Here is a 16,416-nt window from a genome sequence, read left to right on the forward strand (position 1 = left end):
CATTTGATGTACCCCCATTCCAGCGTCTCACGTGGAAACCCCCTGCCCCCTCTTCCTGGCTGGCTCCCCCCAAATTCTAATAATCATTACAAGGTGTACACTCTCCTCCAGATCCCTTGTCAAGCAACGTGCTTTTTACAAAAGGAAAGAATAGATATGAGGGGGACGTACTGGACCCCAGAATCCCCTCTTTTCTCCGTCTCCTGGTGTTGCTTCATAACCTGCAATGGCTGAGATGTTCCTTCCGAGAAGCTAGATTTTAACTGCAGTCTGTTCCTGGGTTTAAATGCTCCTGGTTGCTCATGATCATTATTGTGCAGTTTGCAACCTGCTGATGCAAGTTTCCTCACATTTTGTTCCGCGGCGTGTAGTAGTTTAGAACGAGCACCGCCCACTATGCGTGTTGTCACAGGGGGACAGGGCTCCAATTGGTCGGGCTGGTGGACAACACCTGCTCGACTCCTTCATTCAAGTGACACCAGAGCTTCCAGGGATATTTGAGGCACCATCCTTTCCCTTTCTGGCCACTTTCAGCACTTGCACCAGCCCTGATCACATGCTATCCAGCGAGCAGATGACAAGAAGAGCAGTAGCCTCCATTTATACACCCTTTGAAAAGAAACAGAGGTGGGAAACCCACCAAGGTCTCCAGTGTGGGGTTGCAACCAGGACCATGTGTGCAGAGCTGTTAAGTAAATTAGTGACCTTGGCGTTGGTATTTGCAAGCTTTGATCCAGTTTTGGGCACAGAAGTCACCAATCCGCCGGAAGGTCCCCAAGAGAGAGCCCCTCAACAAAAAGGGCGGCTGTCTTTGCAAAATACAGGTATGTGATCTAAAAAGTGGGGGGAATGCTTGAAGAGGCAGGTCTAATTAAACTCAAATGCAAACAAACTGCATGTTACATATTGTTCAATAAGGAAGTAGTTGTAGTGAAATGGAGGTGTCGTTCTGTTGTATTTGCAGAGTAGTGGATAACTAGACGTGCACAATGACATTTATTTTTTTGCGTGTGACTGTCAAACATAAATCAGGAGGAAATAAGTGTTCACTCCTAATTACCTTTAAAGCGCGAGCTAGCCAAGCACGTGCTGTCCTTTGAATCGCAGAGACACGGAGCTCGCTGCATTTAATCTCTGTTAAACAATGATGAAATCCTTACAGATATCAATTTAGCGGCAACTGGAAAGTTATTCCACGTGATCATAAATGGTGAAGACGCGATTTTTGTTTAAGACTATAGTTACTTGTGGCACCGAACCAGGAAAGTGCCATGGCCGTCCTTGCACGTTGCAAGTCAGTCCAGTTCAGTCCTTTAATTGTAAATAAGCCAGTCATTCTGTAGGCAAACAAGAAACTCCAGCAGGTCAGACGCAGGCGATTTCTAATCCAGGAGATGCTGTTTGAGCAGAGGTTTAGATTTACTCTGAAAGAGAGGGTTTCTCTATGCTAAGTACACAGTTAAAACATGGAGGGGGGGGGGAACGTGACTGAAAATTACTAGAGCTGCTGCCTGCTTCTCTTGCGCAGAGAACCAAGTAATGATGCAATTGGCCATGGGGTTTCTCTTCTCATCCCTCCTAGTGTATTATCTGCCTAGTAGAAAGAACCGAGGCGTGCACTCTATTGGATCTTTTCCCAAGCATGGAAAGAGCGCGAAGAAGCTGTACACTTTTCTCTTTCTCTCTTACTTTTTTTTTTTTTTAACTGTCTCAATGCTGCAAGCCTTGTTTAAACACACACACGAGCCGGAATGCACGAATGCCCATTAGGGACTGCCACATGTGAATCACGGCTCTGTGCAATTCTCAGCAAACTGGGAGCCAGGACATGTGATCCGAGAACCGTCTGCATCCAAATGCCAACAGAAGCACTACAGCTGGGCTTCCAGACCCAAAAAAACCCAAGATGCAGTTATACAACGCTTGACAAAGAGACCCCTTTTCGTTTTGTGTGCCTCTCTATGCGCAGCTTTCCACATGGGAATAACAGAATGCCGGGTCACACTGATTAACTGATTTCCAGCTCCCCTGGGTTTTGTAACTGCAAAGCCCCATGTGGCTTTTCCTGCCCTCCCCCGTCTTTTCGCTCCCCCTCCGCATCTCACAGTCTTTCTTTTTACCTGAACACAAACTCCAAAGACATTGTCTGTGTCGTTATTACACGGTATTTGCACATATTAATTTTCTTTTTGTGATCTATTAAGAGACATTACATTGTCTCCTAACTCAGCACTTTACATCAACAGTTTTATCTCCTCTTCGTCCTAAGTGAATTAAAATTAAAACGAAAGTTGCTGTGAGGGATTTCAGATGGCAACATGTCAAGGGGGAAGGCTGCAGATGTTTTAAAAGCATGCTGTGGTTTAGAGAGGGCTACATCCCAAAAGTGAGCTTTAATTAAAGGTGCCACTCGTAAATGAGTACAACAAATTCTTAGCATCCTCAGTTCTACTCTAAAAGCTGCCCCTATTTGACTTTATCCTTAAGCTTCTCACCAACCACCTTCCTTTTGGCAACATTTTTTTAAGGATGGGCAAGGAGCTGCCTTGTTAAGATTTTTATTTGAAGGTGTCTGTCCAATGTCTGAAGCAATATTATTTGCTTCAATATTGTATAAAGTTTAGAAGGAAAAAATAACAGATTCACTATGCATGTGGCTGAAAGTTCTATTTGACTGTTGCATTCAAATAATCTGAATTTTTGAATAGGCTCATGCAACAAGGGGCTCTGTCCCCCATTGAAAATTAGTGGGAGTTTTGCCATTGACTTCAAAGACAGCAGGATTGTGGCCCCCAATGGTCAGAAAATAGTGGTGTGATAATCACCAGACACTAGTTCAGAGTACTAGACAAAACAAATTCTAGCCTGATCCTGTAGTTCTCACTCAGGCAAAATTCCCATTTAAGTTAAGGAGGGACTTTGCGAGAGTAGGAATTGTAGATCTGGCCCATCATATGCTCTGAAAGAATGAAACAATATTAGATATTTTCAAGTGACTATGGCTACGATGTAAGTGGAGTGAATTTGGCATTTACTTTTTGGATCTCATATTCATAACAAAATGCATAAAAATGTTGGCCTAATTTCTGCAAAAAGTGGGTATGCGGTGAGTACAGGAAGTGTTGTCTCATGTGCTTTTTCTTTTGAACTGATGATCATAGCAAAATAACTCTTCTCCCCCCCATCTATGAATATTTGTACAAATTAACCATAATCAATGGTCATTTTAGCTGAAATCCAGCACTGCCTGGTTAATGCTGGCGATGTGGGATGTGGAGTGTTTGAATGCTTTGAAAACAACTCTTGTGAGATCCGAGGCTTACATGAGATCTGCATGACTTTCCTACACAACGCTGGAAAATTTGATGCCCAGGTAACCCAAAAAAAAGGGTGAAATGCCCAGAAGTATATGTTTAGAAGGTGCTATATTTAATTTAATGATTTTTTTAAAATACATCTTTAAAATAAGTCTTTAATTAAGGACCAGATCTGCTCTTCCACATGCCCAACTCCCATTTCCTTTATTGAGAATTGGATGCATTCAACCAAGGGCTTGATTCTTTCTGCTCCCATTTAATTCAATGGAAAAACTTCCATTGACTTCAATGGTGCTGTATCAAGCCCCAAGAACAGAATAACATATGCATTATGTTTAAGTTGTCTTATGCTACAGACATTCTGTTTCCTACCAAACTGTACCTCCACCTAAGAATTTTTTCCTAGTGGGCCTGTGATAACAAAAATGGAATGGTGATGATGCCATGAATGGATCCTGCAGTCCTCACTCAGACAAAACTCATGCTGCATTCATTAAGGACTGTAGGATTGATCCTATTGACACAGATGGGCATTCTGCCAATATGCTGAAATATTGTAAATTCTTCGAGGCACAGTCAGTATTGTGTATGTATCATTTTATTGCTTAAGTGACATATGCATATATAATGATAAAAATATCTCTATATCTCAACGGAAGAATCACACTTTAGCATTCCCTATGCAAATCTGATCAAATTAATTCAAGCGGGTTGATGGATACACTTTTCCAAACCATCTAAGTGACTTAGGAGCCTAAGTCCCATTTTCAAGTCACTTAGCCATGTCTGAAAATTTTATCCAATGTGAGCTTGTTAAATTATTTTCAAGAACTACACACAACTAGCACAGGCATCTCCAAAAGCTGCTGTATTCAAATAGTCCTTTGGCTCAAACACTGACAATAAAATACATTCTTTAGGCAGTATGCGGTATTAAGTTTGTCTCCTTCATTTTCTCCCCAGACAATTTAGGCATCACTGAAGCATCCTGTTATTATGTCTCGTAAACCTACTCTCCCATTTCAGTGTGGAGAGAAGAGAACATTACGACGGGCCAGCGGCATTTGGCTTGACGCGTGCAGTTTACAGCATAACTTTACTGATGTCACCCAGCTGTAGGCTAATGGCACTTTATACAGCATAGTAGAAAGCAGAACTGTCTTGCAGATCCAGCTGTTCTATTTAGTTGGGCCATGGGACCAGACCTAGCAGAAAAACAAATTGCCCTGTGCTGGAGATTTTAGGCTGAGATTTGCAAAGATACATAAAGAATCTGGATGTCCATTAAAATTGATGGGAACTGTGTGTCCAGATCCTCTGGGCATCTTTGAAAATCTAAGCCTTAATTTCCAGGCAGCTGCCAGAGAATGATAATTAGAGATTATTTTATTTTATACATTATATATTATCCACAAGCAAAAAGTTTATGGAAGTAAAACCATGGGAAAACCAAACACATATATGAAATTATTGCATAAAAGCCAGCAAATAATTGCTCCATTGGACATGTTCATATCTTTAAAGAGAACAGGGGCTATTTTACATCCAGATTGTTTCTACTGCAATGCAAAGACACTGGGATCCATGGGAACAAACTGTCCTCTAAAATACACATGCGTAATTCCCATTGACTTTAATCTCTTCTCTTCAGTTTCTTTTACTGGCCTTGTCACCACAAGTTCCAGAGTCCTATCTGACATGACTACCGTTTGTCACATGTGATTCTCTCTTTTCCTTACCCCCCTTTTTTTCTCCAATGGCAAAAATGTGAGACTGTTTTTTTAAAAAAAAAACATTATTTCTTCTGTCTGTACAGTAGTTAGTTAAAGTCTACTGTGTTATCTGTATTTGTTGTGAATGCAAGGTCAAAGAAGTGCACCTGGCACTTGGAATGGACGGCGGTGATGTTTGACACAGTACTTCGATCAGTGGGGAGCATGTGTGTCTTGCTCTCAGATTTGTGTGAATCTGGTGTAACAATTGATCTCAGTAGAGTTACACAGGTGTAAATCTGGAATCAGTGAGAACAAAAATTGCCCCATTGATCACCCATCAGCTAGGATAACCTGAGGCTAATAAAAAATGGGGCAACACAGGATTGCTACCACCCAGCTGTCACTCAACATGGAGAAGAAAAGCTGAGCATAGTTGCCAAGAGAATTGTGACATACATACCAGTAGGACTGGCAATAATATCTAATGGTGGAAAGAGGAAAGGATAGTGATGGGGGATGGGCATGCCTTGAATATTCCTCTGTAAAGCAATATGAGGAGAGCATGGAAGATGATTAGGGACATCGCCTAAATAGCCTTTATTGTCTTTAATACATATATATTTGCTTGTGAAGGCTTCAGATTGAAATGTCTTCCCTCCAGCAGACACAAACATTGAGATGTTATCGTGGGTGGCTTATGAGAGTGGGCTGGTAGCATTGATTTGGGGACTCTTTTGTTGTGAGGATGGGAGAGGGAAACAGGAAACACTGAAGCCAGTGGTTTCCTTAAGGGGACAGGGCGTGCTTCTATAAGAGCTATGTGAACTTTGCAAACTGATAAGGAAAGGTAGTTTTGGTATGACTGACTGTAAATATCCCCTTTGTGGTCCTGGAGACTCAAAACACATTCGGTCACTCTCATCAGTGATGTAAGCCCAATGTAGTCCATGGTGACAGACCAGGAATGAATTTAGTCCATTAAGTTGGGCTCTCTGTTGTTTAGAAATGAACCCTCTTCTTTCTCTCCTAGACCAACAAGGACAGGGGTTGTGGTAGAGGCAGGGCACTCAGTGCTGAGAGGAGGCAATGAAAGCATCACATAACCATGGAGAAACCATGGAGAAAACCAGACACAACCAGCCTAGGAACAGCATCCAGCCTTTCTAGAATGGGACAACCTGGCATGGCCTTTAGGAGCAAAGAAATAAAACGGGGGAGACATTAACAAATAGCCTTAGCAGTCTAATAACCCTTGACACTGTCATGTGGAGGAGTGGCTAGTTGAGCATAAATCACCTGATGTGCTTAACAGACGCAAATACAGAACTACTCCGTTTCTTATCTTCTCAGGGAAAATCCTTCATTAAAGATGCTCTGAAGTGTAAGGCTCACGCCCTGAGACACAAATTCAGCTGCATCAGTCGCAAGTGCCCTGCCATTAAAGACATGGTGTTCCAGTTACAGCGGGAGTGCTACCTGAAACACGACCTCTGCTCTGCCGCCAAGGAGAATGTCCAAGTCATTGTGGATATGATTCACTTCAAAGACCTGCTGCAACATGAGTAAGTATGAGTGTGCAAGGAGCCTAGTATTGTAGTGAGGGTGAGGGAAGAATTTCACCTAAAAATACATGTCATCTATTGGGTTGTTTATTCATTCTCCCAGGAGACAGGAAATCCTGAGTTCCATCCCATCTAATTGTGTCCTTGAGCAAGTCACTTAACTATTCTGCCTCAGTTTCCCATCTGTCAAATGGGGATAACTCTTTTTTCGTAGAGGTGCTGCAAAGACTAGTTGACATTTTACAAAAGTGATGAGTATTATCTTACACAGACATGACCATGGGAGGGAAACAAATGTGTTGAAGTTAGATCGATTTTTTTAGTTATGACATTATTATTTGTTTCCAGAAGTACCCACAATGTGCCAAGCACTTTCCAAAAAAAAAGAAGGCTCAGTTCCTGCCCCAAAGATCTTGTATTCTAAAAGAGAAAACTGTCCGAAGAAAGAGGGAAAACATAAGTGAAGTGGTCAAGATGGTATTTACACTAGGTAATAATAGTTTGATGCCACAGTTCTATTTTATAAATAAATAGATTGTCCCCAGGTATCTGCAGCTGTTACTGAAATGACAGATGTCATACTCTCCCCTCATCCAAACAACAGAATCTTGCATGAAGATTAATTGCAGTCCATTTCTGATTTGCTTTATGAAATTCCAAGTATTCATATCCCTAAAGCATCTTGTTGTTGCTGTTAGTCAGAGAAACTGACTAGACCTTCATGAAGAAAAGCTCCCATACTCCTATTCACATCACCCCATATGCTTGCCAAGGAAATGTCTAAGCACACAAATGCATATAAAATGGAACATCAGAGTCTAGATTTTCAGTAGTTCCCCTCTTTTGGGAGTACAGTTTACACCTGCAATGAATAGCTGGGATAAGTCTTAGTAATAACACATCTAAACTACTAAATTGCAGGAACAAATCAGACACAGACTACTGTGGTTTGTGCCCACCCTTCATTTGCTGGTGCAAAAATGAGAGAATACTTTTCCGCAGGTGGAAATTACACCCAGAAACAGGGACGCTCAGCCACAGGCTGGCAGAAAAATTATCACTGGCCATCTTCATACCATACCCCAATGATTTCTCATTCCCTATCGAATAACCAAACCCTCCAAACCCATAGACAACGACAGATGATAACACCCAGCTGTTCTATAGCACTTTTCATCAGAAGATCCCCAAGTGCTTTACCAAGAGGTCAGTATCATTATTCCCATTTTACAGGTGGGGAAACTGAGGCACAGAGCAATGAAATGACCAGTTCAACTTTCAAAGTAAGTGTTAGTGTTGCACTCTTAAAATCCCAGCCTAATTCCTTTAGGTTCTGATAAAAATCCCACCCTTAAACTCCAGGTTACGCTTAGGGAGAGTGGAGCTGTGACACAAATTTACTCCATCATTAATTACAGTTTAACAAAGTAAACCCAGCCCACTGAAAGCAACGTTCCTTCCATGGACATGGACCTTCCTGAAGCTAGGATCAACAGCATGGCTGGTGTCCTCGCTGTCGTTTTTGCATTGCCATTTCTGGTCTCTATCTTCATGGTGGTAGGGAATGAGAGCGCTGTGGAGGCACCAGCATGACGGGCTTCTTCTGGGACAGTGAGGGCAAGCAGTGCATCACATTGTACCCCAGCACCGGCATTTCAGGAGCTGCATTAACAGGCTGTAAATTGGCGGATACTTGTCTACAAGTAAAACTTTTTAGCTCCATAGATGAAAAGTGCTATAAGACCAGAGTGCTTTGCCAAGGTGAATCAATGTTCCCCACTTTACACAGTGGGTAAGGCCAGAATTCTCAAAAGTGGCCTCAGTTTTTGGGTACACCTCTGGCTGGGTCAGCAAAGCTCATTTAGAGCTGTGAGTAATCAGTAAAATTCTCACTGGCTCATTTGACAGGCATATTAAAGACCGTGTCCTGTCCCTTCACAATTCCTGTTTCAGATAAAGACAAAACTTTAGACCAGGAAACATTATTGACGCTCATTCTCACCACCTCCTCCTGTACTATTCCAAAATGAGCAGTCTTTTGCCATATTATTTTCACCATTTTCTCTTCATGTGTAAGCTAAACAGCACCTTGTGGGCAGTAAGGGCACCTCTTGGGGAGAAGGTTGGGGGAATGGAGGTTTGGATCTATTTTTTTTATTACAATGGTGAAAATGGTCAGAACAGTTGCACTTCCGGGACCTGTTGCGTTCCAAATAACTAAAAAAATCCCAACACCACCACCCCAGTCAAGAATCCAAAGATGGATTCTTTATTCCTTAAACTCCCTCCTTCAAAGAAGTTGCATCCCCAGACATTCAATTTAACAACAGAGTAAAATATTGGTACTTTCATCCACTCTACTGTCCTGGTTTGCTAGCTCTCCTCATCCCTACCTGTCTATTTTGCCTGTTTCAAGTGGATAGCTTCAGGTACAGGGCTCATCTGGCACCCAGCACTATGTACAACTGGTCTCCACCGAAGACGACATCAGCACCGCTCCATGTGCCAGATTCAACCCTGGTGTAAGTGGGCTGGGCACACCACTGAAATCAATGGAGCTGCCACTGCTTACACTAAGGCTGAATTGGGACCCTTGAGGATGCTAAAGTTGTAATTCAGGTGGTTCCTTTGACTAGAGACTTTTAACTGTGTCGCCCTTCTGGGCTCTCCCAGCCTGCCTGCTAACAGCTGAACTGTTGTCTGCTCTGTTGGCATCTTTTGGTGATACTGCCTTACCAGTGTGCTCCTACAAGTGTTCTACTTGCCCTCCCTGACACTTTGCTAAGTAAGCTGGGCGTCATCTATTCACTGGCCATGTTGTGTGATGTGAATGCAACACCACAGGATGTGACTCAAATTAAAAATAGTCAGTCTGTAGTTTTCCCAGTTGACGGATGGGTGCCAAGTATGATCAGTATTCTGCCTGTGTTCTCAGGCTAACCCAAAGGCTTTGAGTCACTTGCCGTAGAGTGGCAATCTTCTTGCCATCTGCCTCAGTTGGGTGGGGGTGAAGATAGACAGTTTAGATCCTTAGTGATCCCGTTAGCAAAGAAATGGAAGCAGATAAGTCTGGATAAGACAACTCAAAATGGTAACAAACTGTTCTTTCAAGATGGACTTCAGGTCTCCTAGCTACCTAGAATTAAATCAGTGGTCTATTGATCCCGCTTCCAGCAGAGTCAGAAACTTGAAGCTTCAGATGAAGGCAAATGAAAGTGATAAATCCCAGAGAAACCCCTAGCCTGTTGCACAATGCTGTTCATGTGGGTGGGGAAATTCCTCCCTGACCTAGGCAGGTGATTGGTTTATGCCCTGAGGTGTTAGATTTGGTTACTGTTATGTACAATAATATGAGTAACTACTAGTGTTACAATTAAATGGCATGACCTTGCAAGTCAATTTTTTGTAATCAGCAACATATTTTAGGAACTTGATGGGCCACGTGGGAAGGGAATTGGCTAATTTTTAAGGTCCCTTATCTCAGCTGACGACTAAGAGGGAGATGGGGGGAAGGAGACTGAAGGATGACCGCAATGAAACATGCATAGTCACAGAGCATTAGGTAAGTGGCAGATGTGCTGACAGGGCTTTGGAGAAAACACTATCTAGGTATTTATACCGTGCTCACCACTGTAGTATCTAATGATATTAAAAACATCTCCTTAGCTCAGGGCAAGTTTGCATATTTCCTTTTTATGTGAATGGCGTGTCCAGGAGGCTTCACTATGAGTTATTAGCTGCCATGGACAGCTAAATAAAGAGGACAAATCGCTAAAAAATACACTGTGGGGAATAATCGGTTCTGGCTAGGGTGAGATGGGACCTAATTGCTTTCTCCATCTAATTTCGGTGACTTTTGGTGGTGAAACTCACATTATCTCCTCACCCTTGGAGGCTCAGGTGTATACATAGAAATTTCATTAATCTTTTTCCTTGTAGGATATTTCCTTGCCGCTGCCAGCCCTGAAGAGGGTCCAGAGACCTTGCCCCTTCCATCCCTGAAAACATAAGCAGGGTGATGCTCTGATAAATCGCCACTAGGTCAGTTAGGAGCCCCCCTTTTTCAGCCCCCCACATCCCATCTATTCTAGAGAGCCGAAGATTCTGTTTTCAGTCCCAGCTTTTGCTCTCCTACGGTCCCCAGAAGTAAAGGCTGAGTCCCATATGGGCTCCCATATGACAGTAATTTGTAGAATTGAATGAAGTGTGTAGAGGCCAGGTGTAGGACTGATTTAATATCTGTTAGAGAAGTATCAGGAAGCAATATCCTACCCTGACAGGGTTTGGATTCAGTCATGTAATTGGTGTTTTCTGGCTCGAACTGCTCTGAAATCACAATTTCACAATTAGCCTAAGGCTATGCCTACACTCCAAATTACTTAGGTATAACTTACATTGTGGACCGCGCTACGTTGGTGGGAGAGCTTCTCCCGCCAACACAGCTACAGCTTCTCCCAGAGGCAGGAGTTATTAAGCCAATGGGAGAGCTCTCTCCTGTCGGCATAGAGTGTCTTCACCAGAAGCGCTACCGCAGTGTAGCTGTAGTGTAGACACAGCCTGAGTAAATGCAGGACTGGAGGCAGTCCATCTCTGGGACAGCTGGTGACAGTTCTGCCTCTGCTACATGTATGTTATTTATTTTCAACTTAAAAATAAATCTTTGTGCTTGTGGCAGCCAAAAGCATCACCCCTCAAATCAACACAACTCTCCAGCCCATATCAACTCGGGTTCTGGGGGGGGAATAGGAGGGAGAACAGGGAGTGGGTACAAAGTTCATCTTGACTCCTCAAATGGGTGAGCTGTTCCCAATCATGCAACTGACTGATTAGACACCAGGTAATCATCCACTTTTTTGTGCTTAAATACATTAGCACTATTGACTCCAAACATGCAGCAGCCTGGGTCTCCTGACTCCTACCCCCTTGTTCTATCCGGTAGACAATTCAACATTCTGCATCTGTTGCCTGTCTTAACCCAACTAGCCATGTCTCTGTAGCAGCCATACCTAATGCAGCTTCCAGGTCTGTGTGGGGGGACATTATTGTTCACTTGGTGGAGATGCTGCCAAAGGACTCAAGTCTCAGTTGTAGTAACATGTAGGATATAAAGCGTGGCTGCCAGGTGAGGGAACGGCTGTACTGCATTTAAGTCTTCTATAGCATCTGGCCACTAGCTGGCAAACACAGTCAGCCCCATGCAAATGCTCTGGAGTAAGCAAGAGGAGAATGAGGCACAGTGACGTCACACCCACTTGCTGATGTGTAACCTACTTGCATCTTGCGACATGATTCTCTTTTAACTTCCCCTTCTGCTGTTTGATTTACTTCCAGGCCATATGTCGACCTGGTGAACATCCTCCTCACGTGCGGGGACGAAGTGAAAAAGGCTATCACCAGAAGCATCCAGACCCAGTGTGAACAGAACTGGGGAAGCCTCTGCTCCATCCTGAGCTTCTGCACCTCAGTCGTGCACAGCGACTCCACACTGGGTCCTGAGAGGAAGACAGGTGAAGCCACCAAAGCCTCTACCAGCCGTGGGGACATACTAGTCCACCCAGAGTCTGACCACAGGGAGAGCTCACGAGCTGCCAAAGGAGAGAGAAGTGGCAGGGCTCACTTGAACACTCACCCCCGGGTTAAAGCTGGAGCTTACAGCCCCAAAGGGGCACACGGGATCATTGAGCGGGCAGAAGAACTGTCCGATTTCTCTGACATCCGAAGGTGAAAGGAGGCACCGACTCAACCCTCCCCCTCCACCAAAACTTCCTCCATTGAGTCCATCTTCTTAGCTATGGACATTCCAAAACCTTTACCATTCAGAGGGGTGATGTCAAGCACAGGGCATTGTGGGATATGTGGACTTCAGTGATAGTGTATAGATTAGTAGAGGAGAGCAGTGGTTCTGGGTTATTGATTGTCTCCAGAGAATTTGACACTTACATAACCAATGGGTGAGACAAAATGTTTAAATCCTTCCCCCTTCCCCCCCGCTTTTAAAAACAACAGAACAAGTGGATATTGTTTTCAATTTGATTGTCTTTTGGTTGGGGAAAGGGATGTGGGGAGGGCTCAGCCAGATTTTATTTTGGCCAGTCACAGCTCCGCTATGCTTAGGGGACAGTCTCCAAGCAGATGGCAGAATCCCAAAGGGATCTTCTCTGCCCAGGGCTGTGAATGTAAGAGTTCAGAGTGGGCTGCTGTGACACTCTAAGTAAATAAATGTCCAGTTTATTGCACGGGGAGATTGCTGTTTTGAGCTATGTCATTTTCTCTTAAGTCCTGAGCCATTGTTCCTGTCTTGGTGACAGTACCCGACTTAAATGCCCCCTTGTATGTATTTTAACCACTGCTTAACTTTACTTTATTTATCCAGTTACTCAAAAATGTCAGTGGCCTAAGTAGCCAGTTTTGTGACCTGCTTAGCATCAGAATGAACACATTTTCCACAGACCTCCAAAGTCCCCAGGCATGTCCTCTTTCAGAACCTGCGGTTGTGCTCACAGAGGAGCATTTTCTGCAGCATTCTCCCCACCTGTGGGCAACCCAAAATGTTGGGCTTAGGCACAAACAGTTGATGTGTCCTTAAGCTTTGTGGGCTTAGGGAGTATTTTGGAGGCCTGTTGAAGATCTGTCCCTTTTATTGTCTTTGGAAGCAGCATTATGGAGTTTGCAGGGCTCTAGAGACTCAGTGTTCTAAATCTGGCCACAGGTCATGGTTTATCAAAGTGCCAAAAATGACTATGGGATAGTGAGAGATGGTTAACTTTTTTCTTTTTTTCTTTTTTTTTTTTTATTATAAACTAGCACACTGGGTAGTGACCTCCAAACCCTACAGAGTGAGAGTGGAATGCAGAGTGATAAGATGGGTTTGGAGAGCTTAATCTTCCTGAGTGATATAAAGTTAGGGTGAGATGCTAGGGTGCATCCTTTCTTATCCCCATATGCAAATGTGACCCTCAAGTTGCACTGCTGCAATTACGTATCCTAGGATGTTATTCTTAAAACATTGGTTATCGTATCTAAAGGCAGACAGGAGTGGGAACTTTAGTAACCTCTGTTGGGGAAGGATGATCTTTCTTGCAAGACAGTATCACACCAAGGATCTGAGCACTGGCCTTTTGCTTCAGGAGGCCTGGAGTCAAATCACCAGTGGTGGGAAGGCAGTTTGGTACAGACTGAACTAGCACAGGGAACTGACCTACGTCTTTGTCACTTGGTGGGAGTGGAGGTGATTAGCAACACAGGGGATTTAGCCATAACTCCCACCGAGTCAAATTCTGCTTCTGGATATGTGTATGCGGCTCCCAGTATCTTCAGTGGGAGATTTGTGCATATATCCCTTAGCAGAATCTTGGGCATTACTCTTAATAGAAGACATGTGGGTAAATCTCCTTGGTTGGGAGGGAGCAAAGAACAACCATTAACCTGAAGAGTTACACCGTTATGCAGCCATCAACCTCTTGATCAAAAAAGACCCCGATCCTACTCCCATTGAAGTCTCTGACAAAACTCTCATCTGACCTCAGGGAATCTAGGATCAAGCCAAGAGCCCTTGAGGAGTGGGCAAGTTCCTTCCAGTATGTGGACAAGATGATCGATCCAATCATGGCAATGGTGGCCCGTGGCTCATACACACAGAGGGTGCAACTCAGAGGGACTGTAGTTCCCTAGCTAATGTCCATGCACATACACCACTTCCAATGGTTTGCTTTGAAGGACACCCTCCCTATCCCAAAACAAAGTGTCTTGCTGCTGGTGATGCAATAGGAAAGTTTTTGGTCTCCCTCACTGTGACCTCCTCAGGAGCATCCCACTACCCCATGATGACGCATAGGCATAGTAAAGGACAAGCTGAAACCAAAAAGAGAACTGAACCATGACAGCAAAAAGGACTTGCTATCAAGTTAATATTCTTGCCTAACTCCATTAAGGTCTCTCTCTCTCTCTCATTAAAGGTCTGATTCATCTATGAGAACCAAACATATAGCGATATATATACACTCTTGAATGTCTTAGTCAACATATCACCTCAGCATACATACAATTTACTTTTATTCATTCATTCTGCATGGGGAAAAGTATATATTCCTCCATCTTGTTAATTCAATGAAAATTTCTTTATTGTTTCAAGGGGGCAGGGGATTTTGTATATGGCATAACATTTTTTTCCTCTGTGTGTGAAGATTTTCTGTGTTCATCTACTGATTCCACATATGCTATTATTGTAAATATTTAACATTTCTATTTATTATAGTGTCTCCATTTAAAAACCAAACACTGCTGGCTATGGTAATTTAAATGTATGTCATGACCTGTGTTGTATATATTCATGCCACTAGTATGTTTTTGTTGTTGTTTAAAGCAACGTAAATATAATTTTATACAGTTCCATAATGTTATTGACAGCAAAAATCATTTATTTATTGTTAAACCTTCTTTCATGTCTAATAAGTAGGGTGTGTTTTCCTGAGAGTATGTTATCAAGACATCTACATAGCCTTAATTCTTTGTAAAATCAATTTTAAAAGAAATCTACTGTCCCCTTAGAGACCCTATGATACTTTGATCACCAGTCCTCCCAAACCTGCTGCTTGCGAAGGAGATTTAGCTTAAAAAACAAGGTCTGGATGTTTCTCTTAAGCTTTGCATCTGGAAAAAAACCACCCATAAGAGAAACTGGGAAAAGTAAAATGCCTACTGGAAAATATATGAGTAACCCATCACCCCACAAAAACACTGTCCTACCTTTAAAAATGAAGTTCTGAAACATAATAATTAAAAAACTGTCCTTAAATTCCAGTTCTCTGGGAGAAAAACATACTAGTTCTATCTCATGTAGAATTTACAGCTGAATAAGCTTGTAAACCTTGCATATGGATTTAGGTAAAGCTCTGTATCTTTTCACACTGCTATTATTTTTCCTGAAACACTAATAAATGTTTTGAATAAGTCTTGCTGGGATTCCTACTTTTATTTTTTAAACGCAGTTCTAGCTATGTTGGTAAGAGATAAGAAGCCACTTTGAAGCTGGGCTTTTAAATAATATAGATACATTCTGTGGGCTAGACCCTCAGGTATGCCTGAGCTGCACTCGACTTACCTGAGCAAGGGAGAGGGAAGTGATTTCCTGCTAGCCCTTTCCCCCAATCCTGAGGGCTAATTTGACCCTGGAGCAAGTTAGAACAGCCTCAGGGATGTTCTAGTTTGCACCAGCTCGAAGGGTGCCCTAGGGCCATTTGCTCCAGCCACCTCCCTCCTACTCCCTGAACACATCTTTATGTCGGGGGAGCAGGAGCAGTAGACATGACTGTAACAGCGGTATGCAGCCTGGGGGTTCCCTATGAAGGGAGGGACTCTTCAGCTGGCTCTTTAAGCCAGTTTTCTGGCCCCTTTACACTGTCAGAATGGGGCCAGGAGCTGCTCTTTGTTTACTCTTTTGCAGTAGAGAAAGCCAAACAGCAGATCTTGACTCCATCATTGTATTATATAAAGGGCCTGATTCTGGAGTCCTTAAACTAAGCTCCCATTGATTTCAGTGGCAGTTTTGCCTAAGGGCTCCAGGGTTGTGCTAATTAGGTACATGTGATACCACTATATAGATAAAAGAGTCCTGCTCAGTCTTAGTTATGTTTTTAAACTGTTCATCTTGAAGGGTGAGAAGCAGGTACGGAGACGCATTGGTGCTCACAGATTCATCTTTCACCTCTGGAGCCTTGGGGTCAAAGACTAGCTGCAATCAAATGGGTACATGAGGCTTGTTGGGTTTTATCCTAGTCCTCAGTAACTTAGATCAAAAAACCATTCCACAATTTGACATCACTG

At 43.1% G+C, this 16,416-nt stretch overlaps 1 protein-coding gene across 1 annotated transcript; it reads left to right on the forward strand.

Moving 5' to 3' along the window:
* Positions 1–425: 425 nt before the first annotated feature.
* On the forward strand, positions 426–15,498 carry STC2 (stanniocalcin 2). Its single transcript, XM_074960555.1, has 4 exons — positions 426–824; positions 3,231–3,373; positions 6,383–6,594; positions 11,926–15,498. Exons 1-4 carry the CDS (start codon positions 557–559, stop codon positions 12,317–12,319), a joined length of 1,017 nt encoding a protein of 338 aa, XP_074816656.1. The 5' UTR covers positions 426–556; the 3' UTR covers positions 12,320–15,498.
* The last annotated feature ends 918 nt before the right edge of the window (positions 15,499–16,416 follow it).

This window comes from Natator depressus, chromosome 8 (genome assembly GCF_965152275.1).
Source record: "Natator depressus isolate rNatDep1 chromosome 8, rNatDep2.hap1, whole genome shotgun sequence".
NCBI lineage: Eukaryota > Metazoa > Chordata > Testudines > Cheloniidae > Natator > Natator depressus.

Coding starts and splice junctions, on each gene's coding strand:
- STC2 (XM_074960555.1), top strand. CDS start 557: ATGCTATCCAGCGAGCAGATGACAAGAAGAGCAGTAGCCTCCATTTAT. Junction 825..3,230: donor GCTGTCTTTGCAAAATACAG/GTATGTGATCTA, acceptor TGGTCATTTTAG/CTGAAATCCAGCACTGCCTG. Junction 3,374..6,382: donor CTGGAAAATTTGATGCCCAG/GTAACCCAAAAA, acceptor TTATCTTCTCAG/GGAAAATCCTTCATTAAAGA.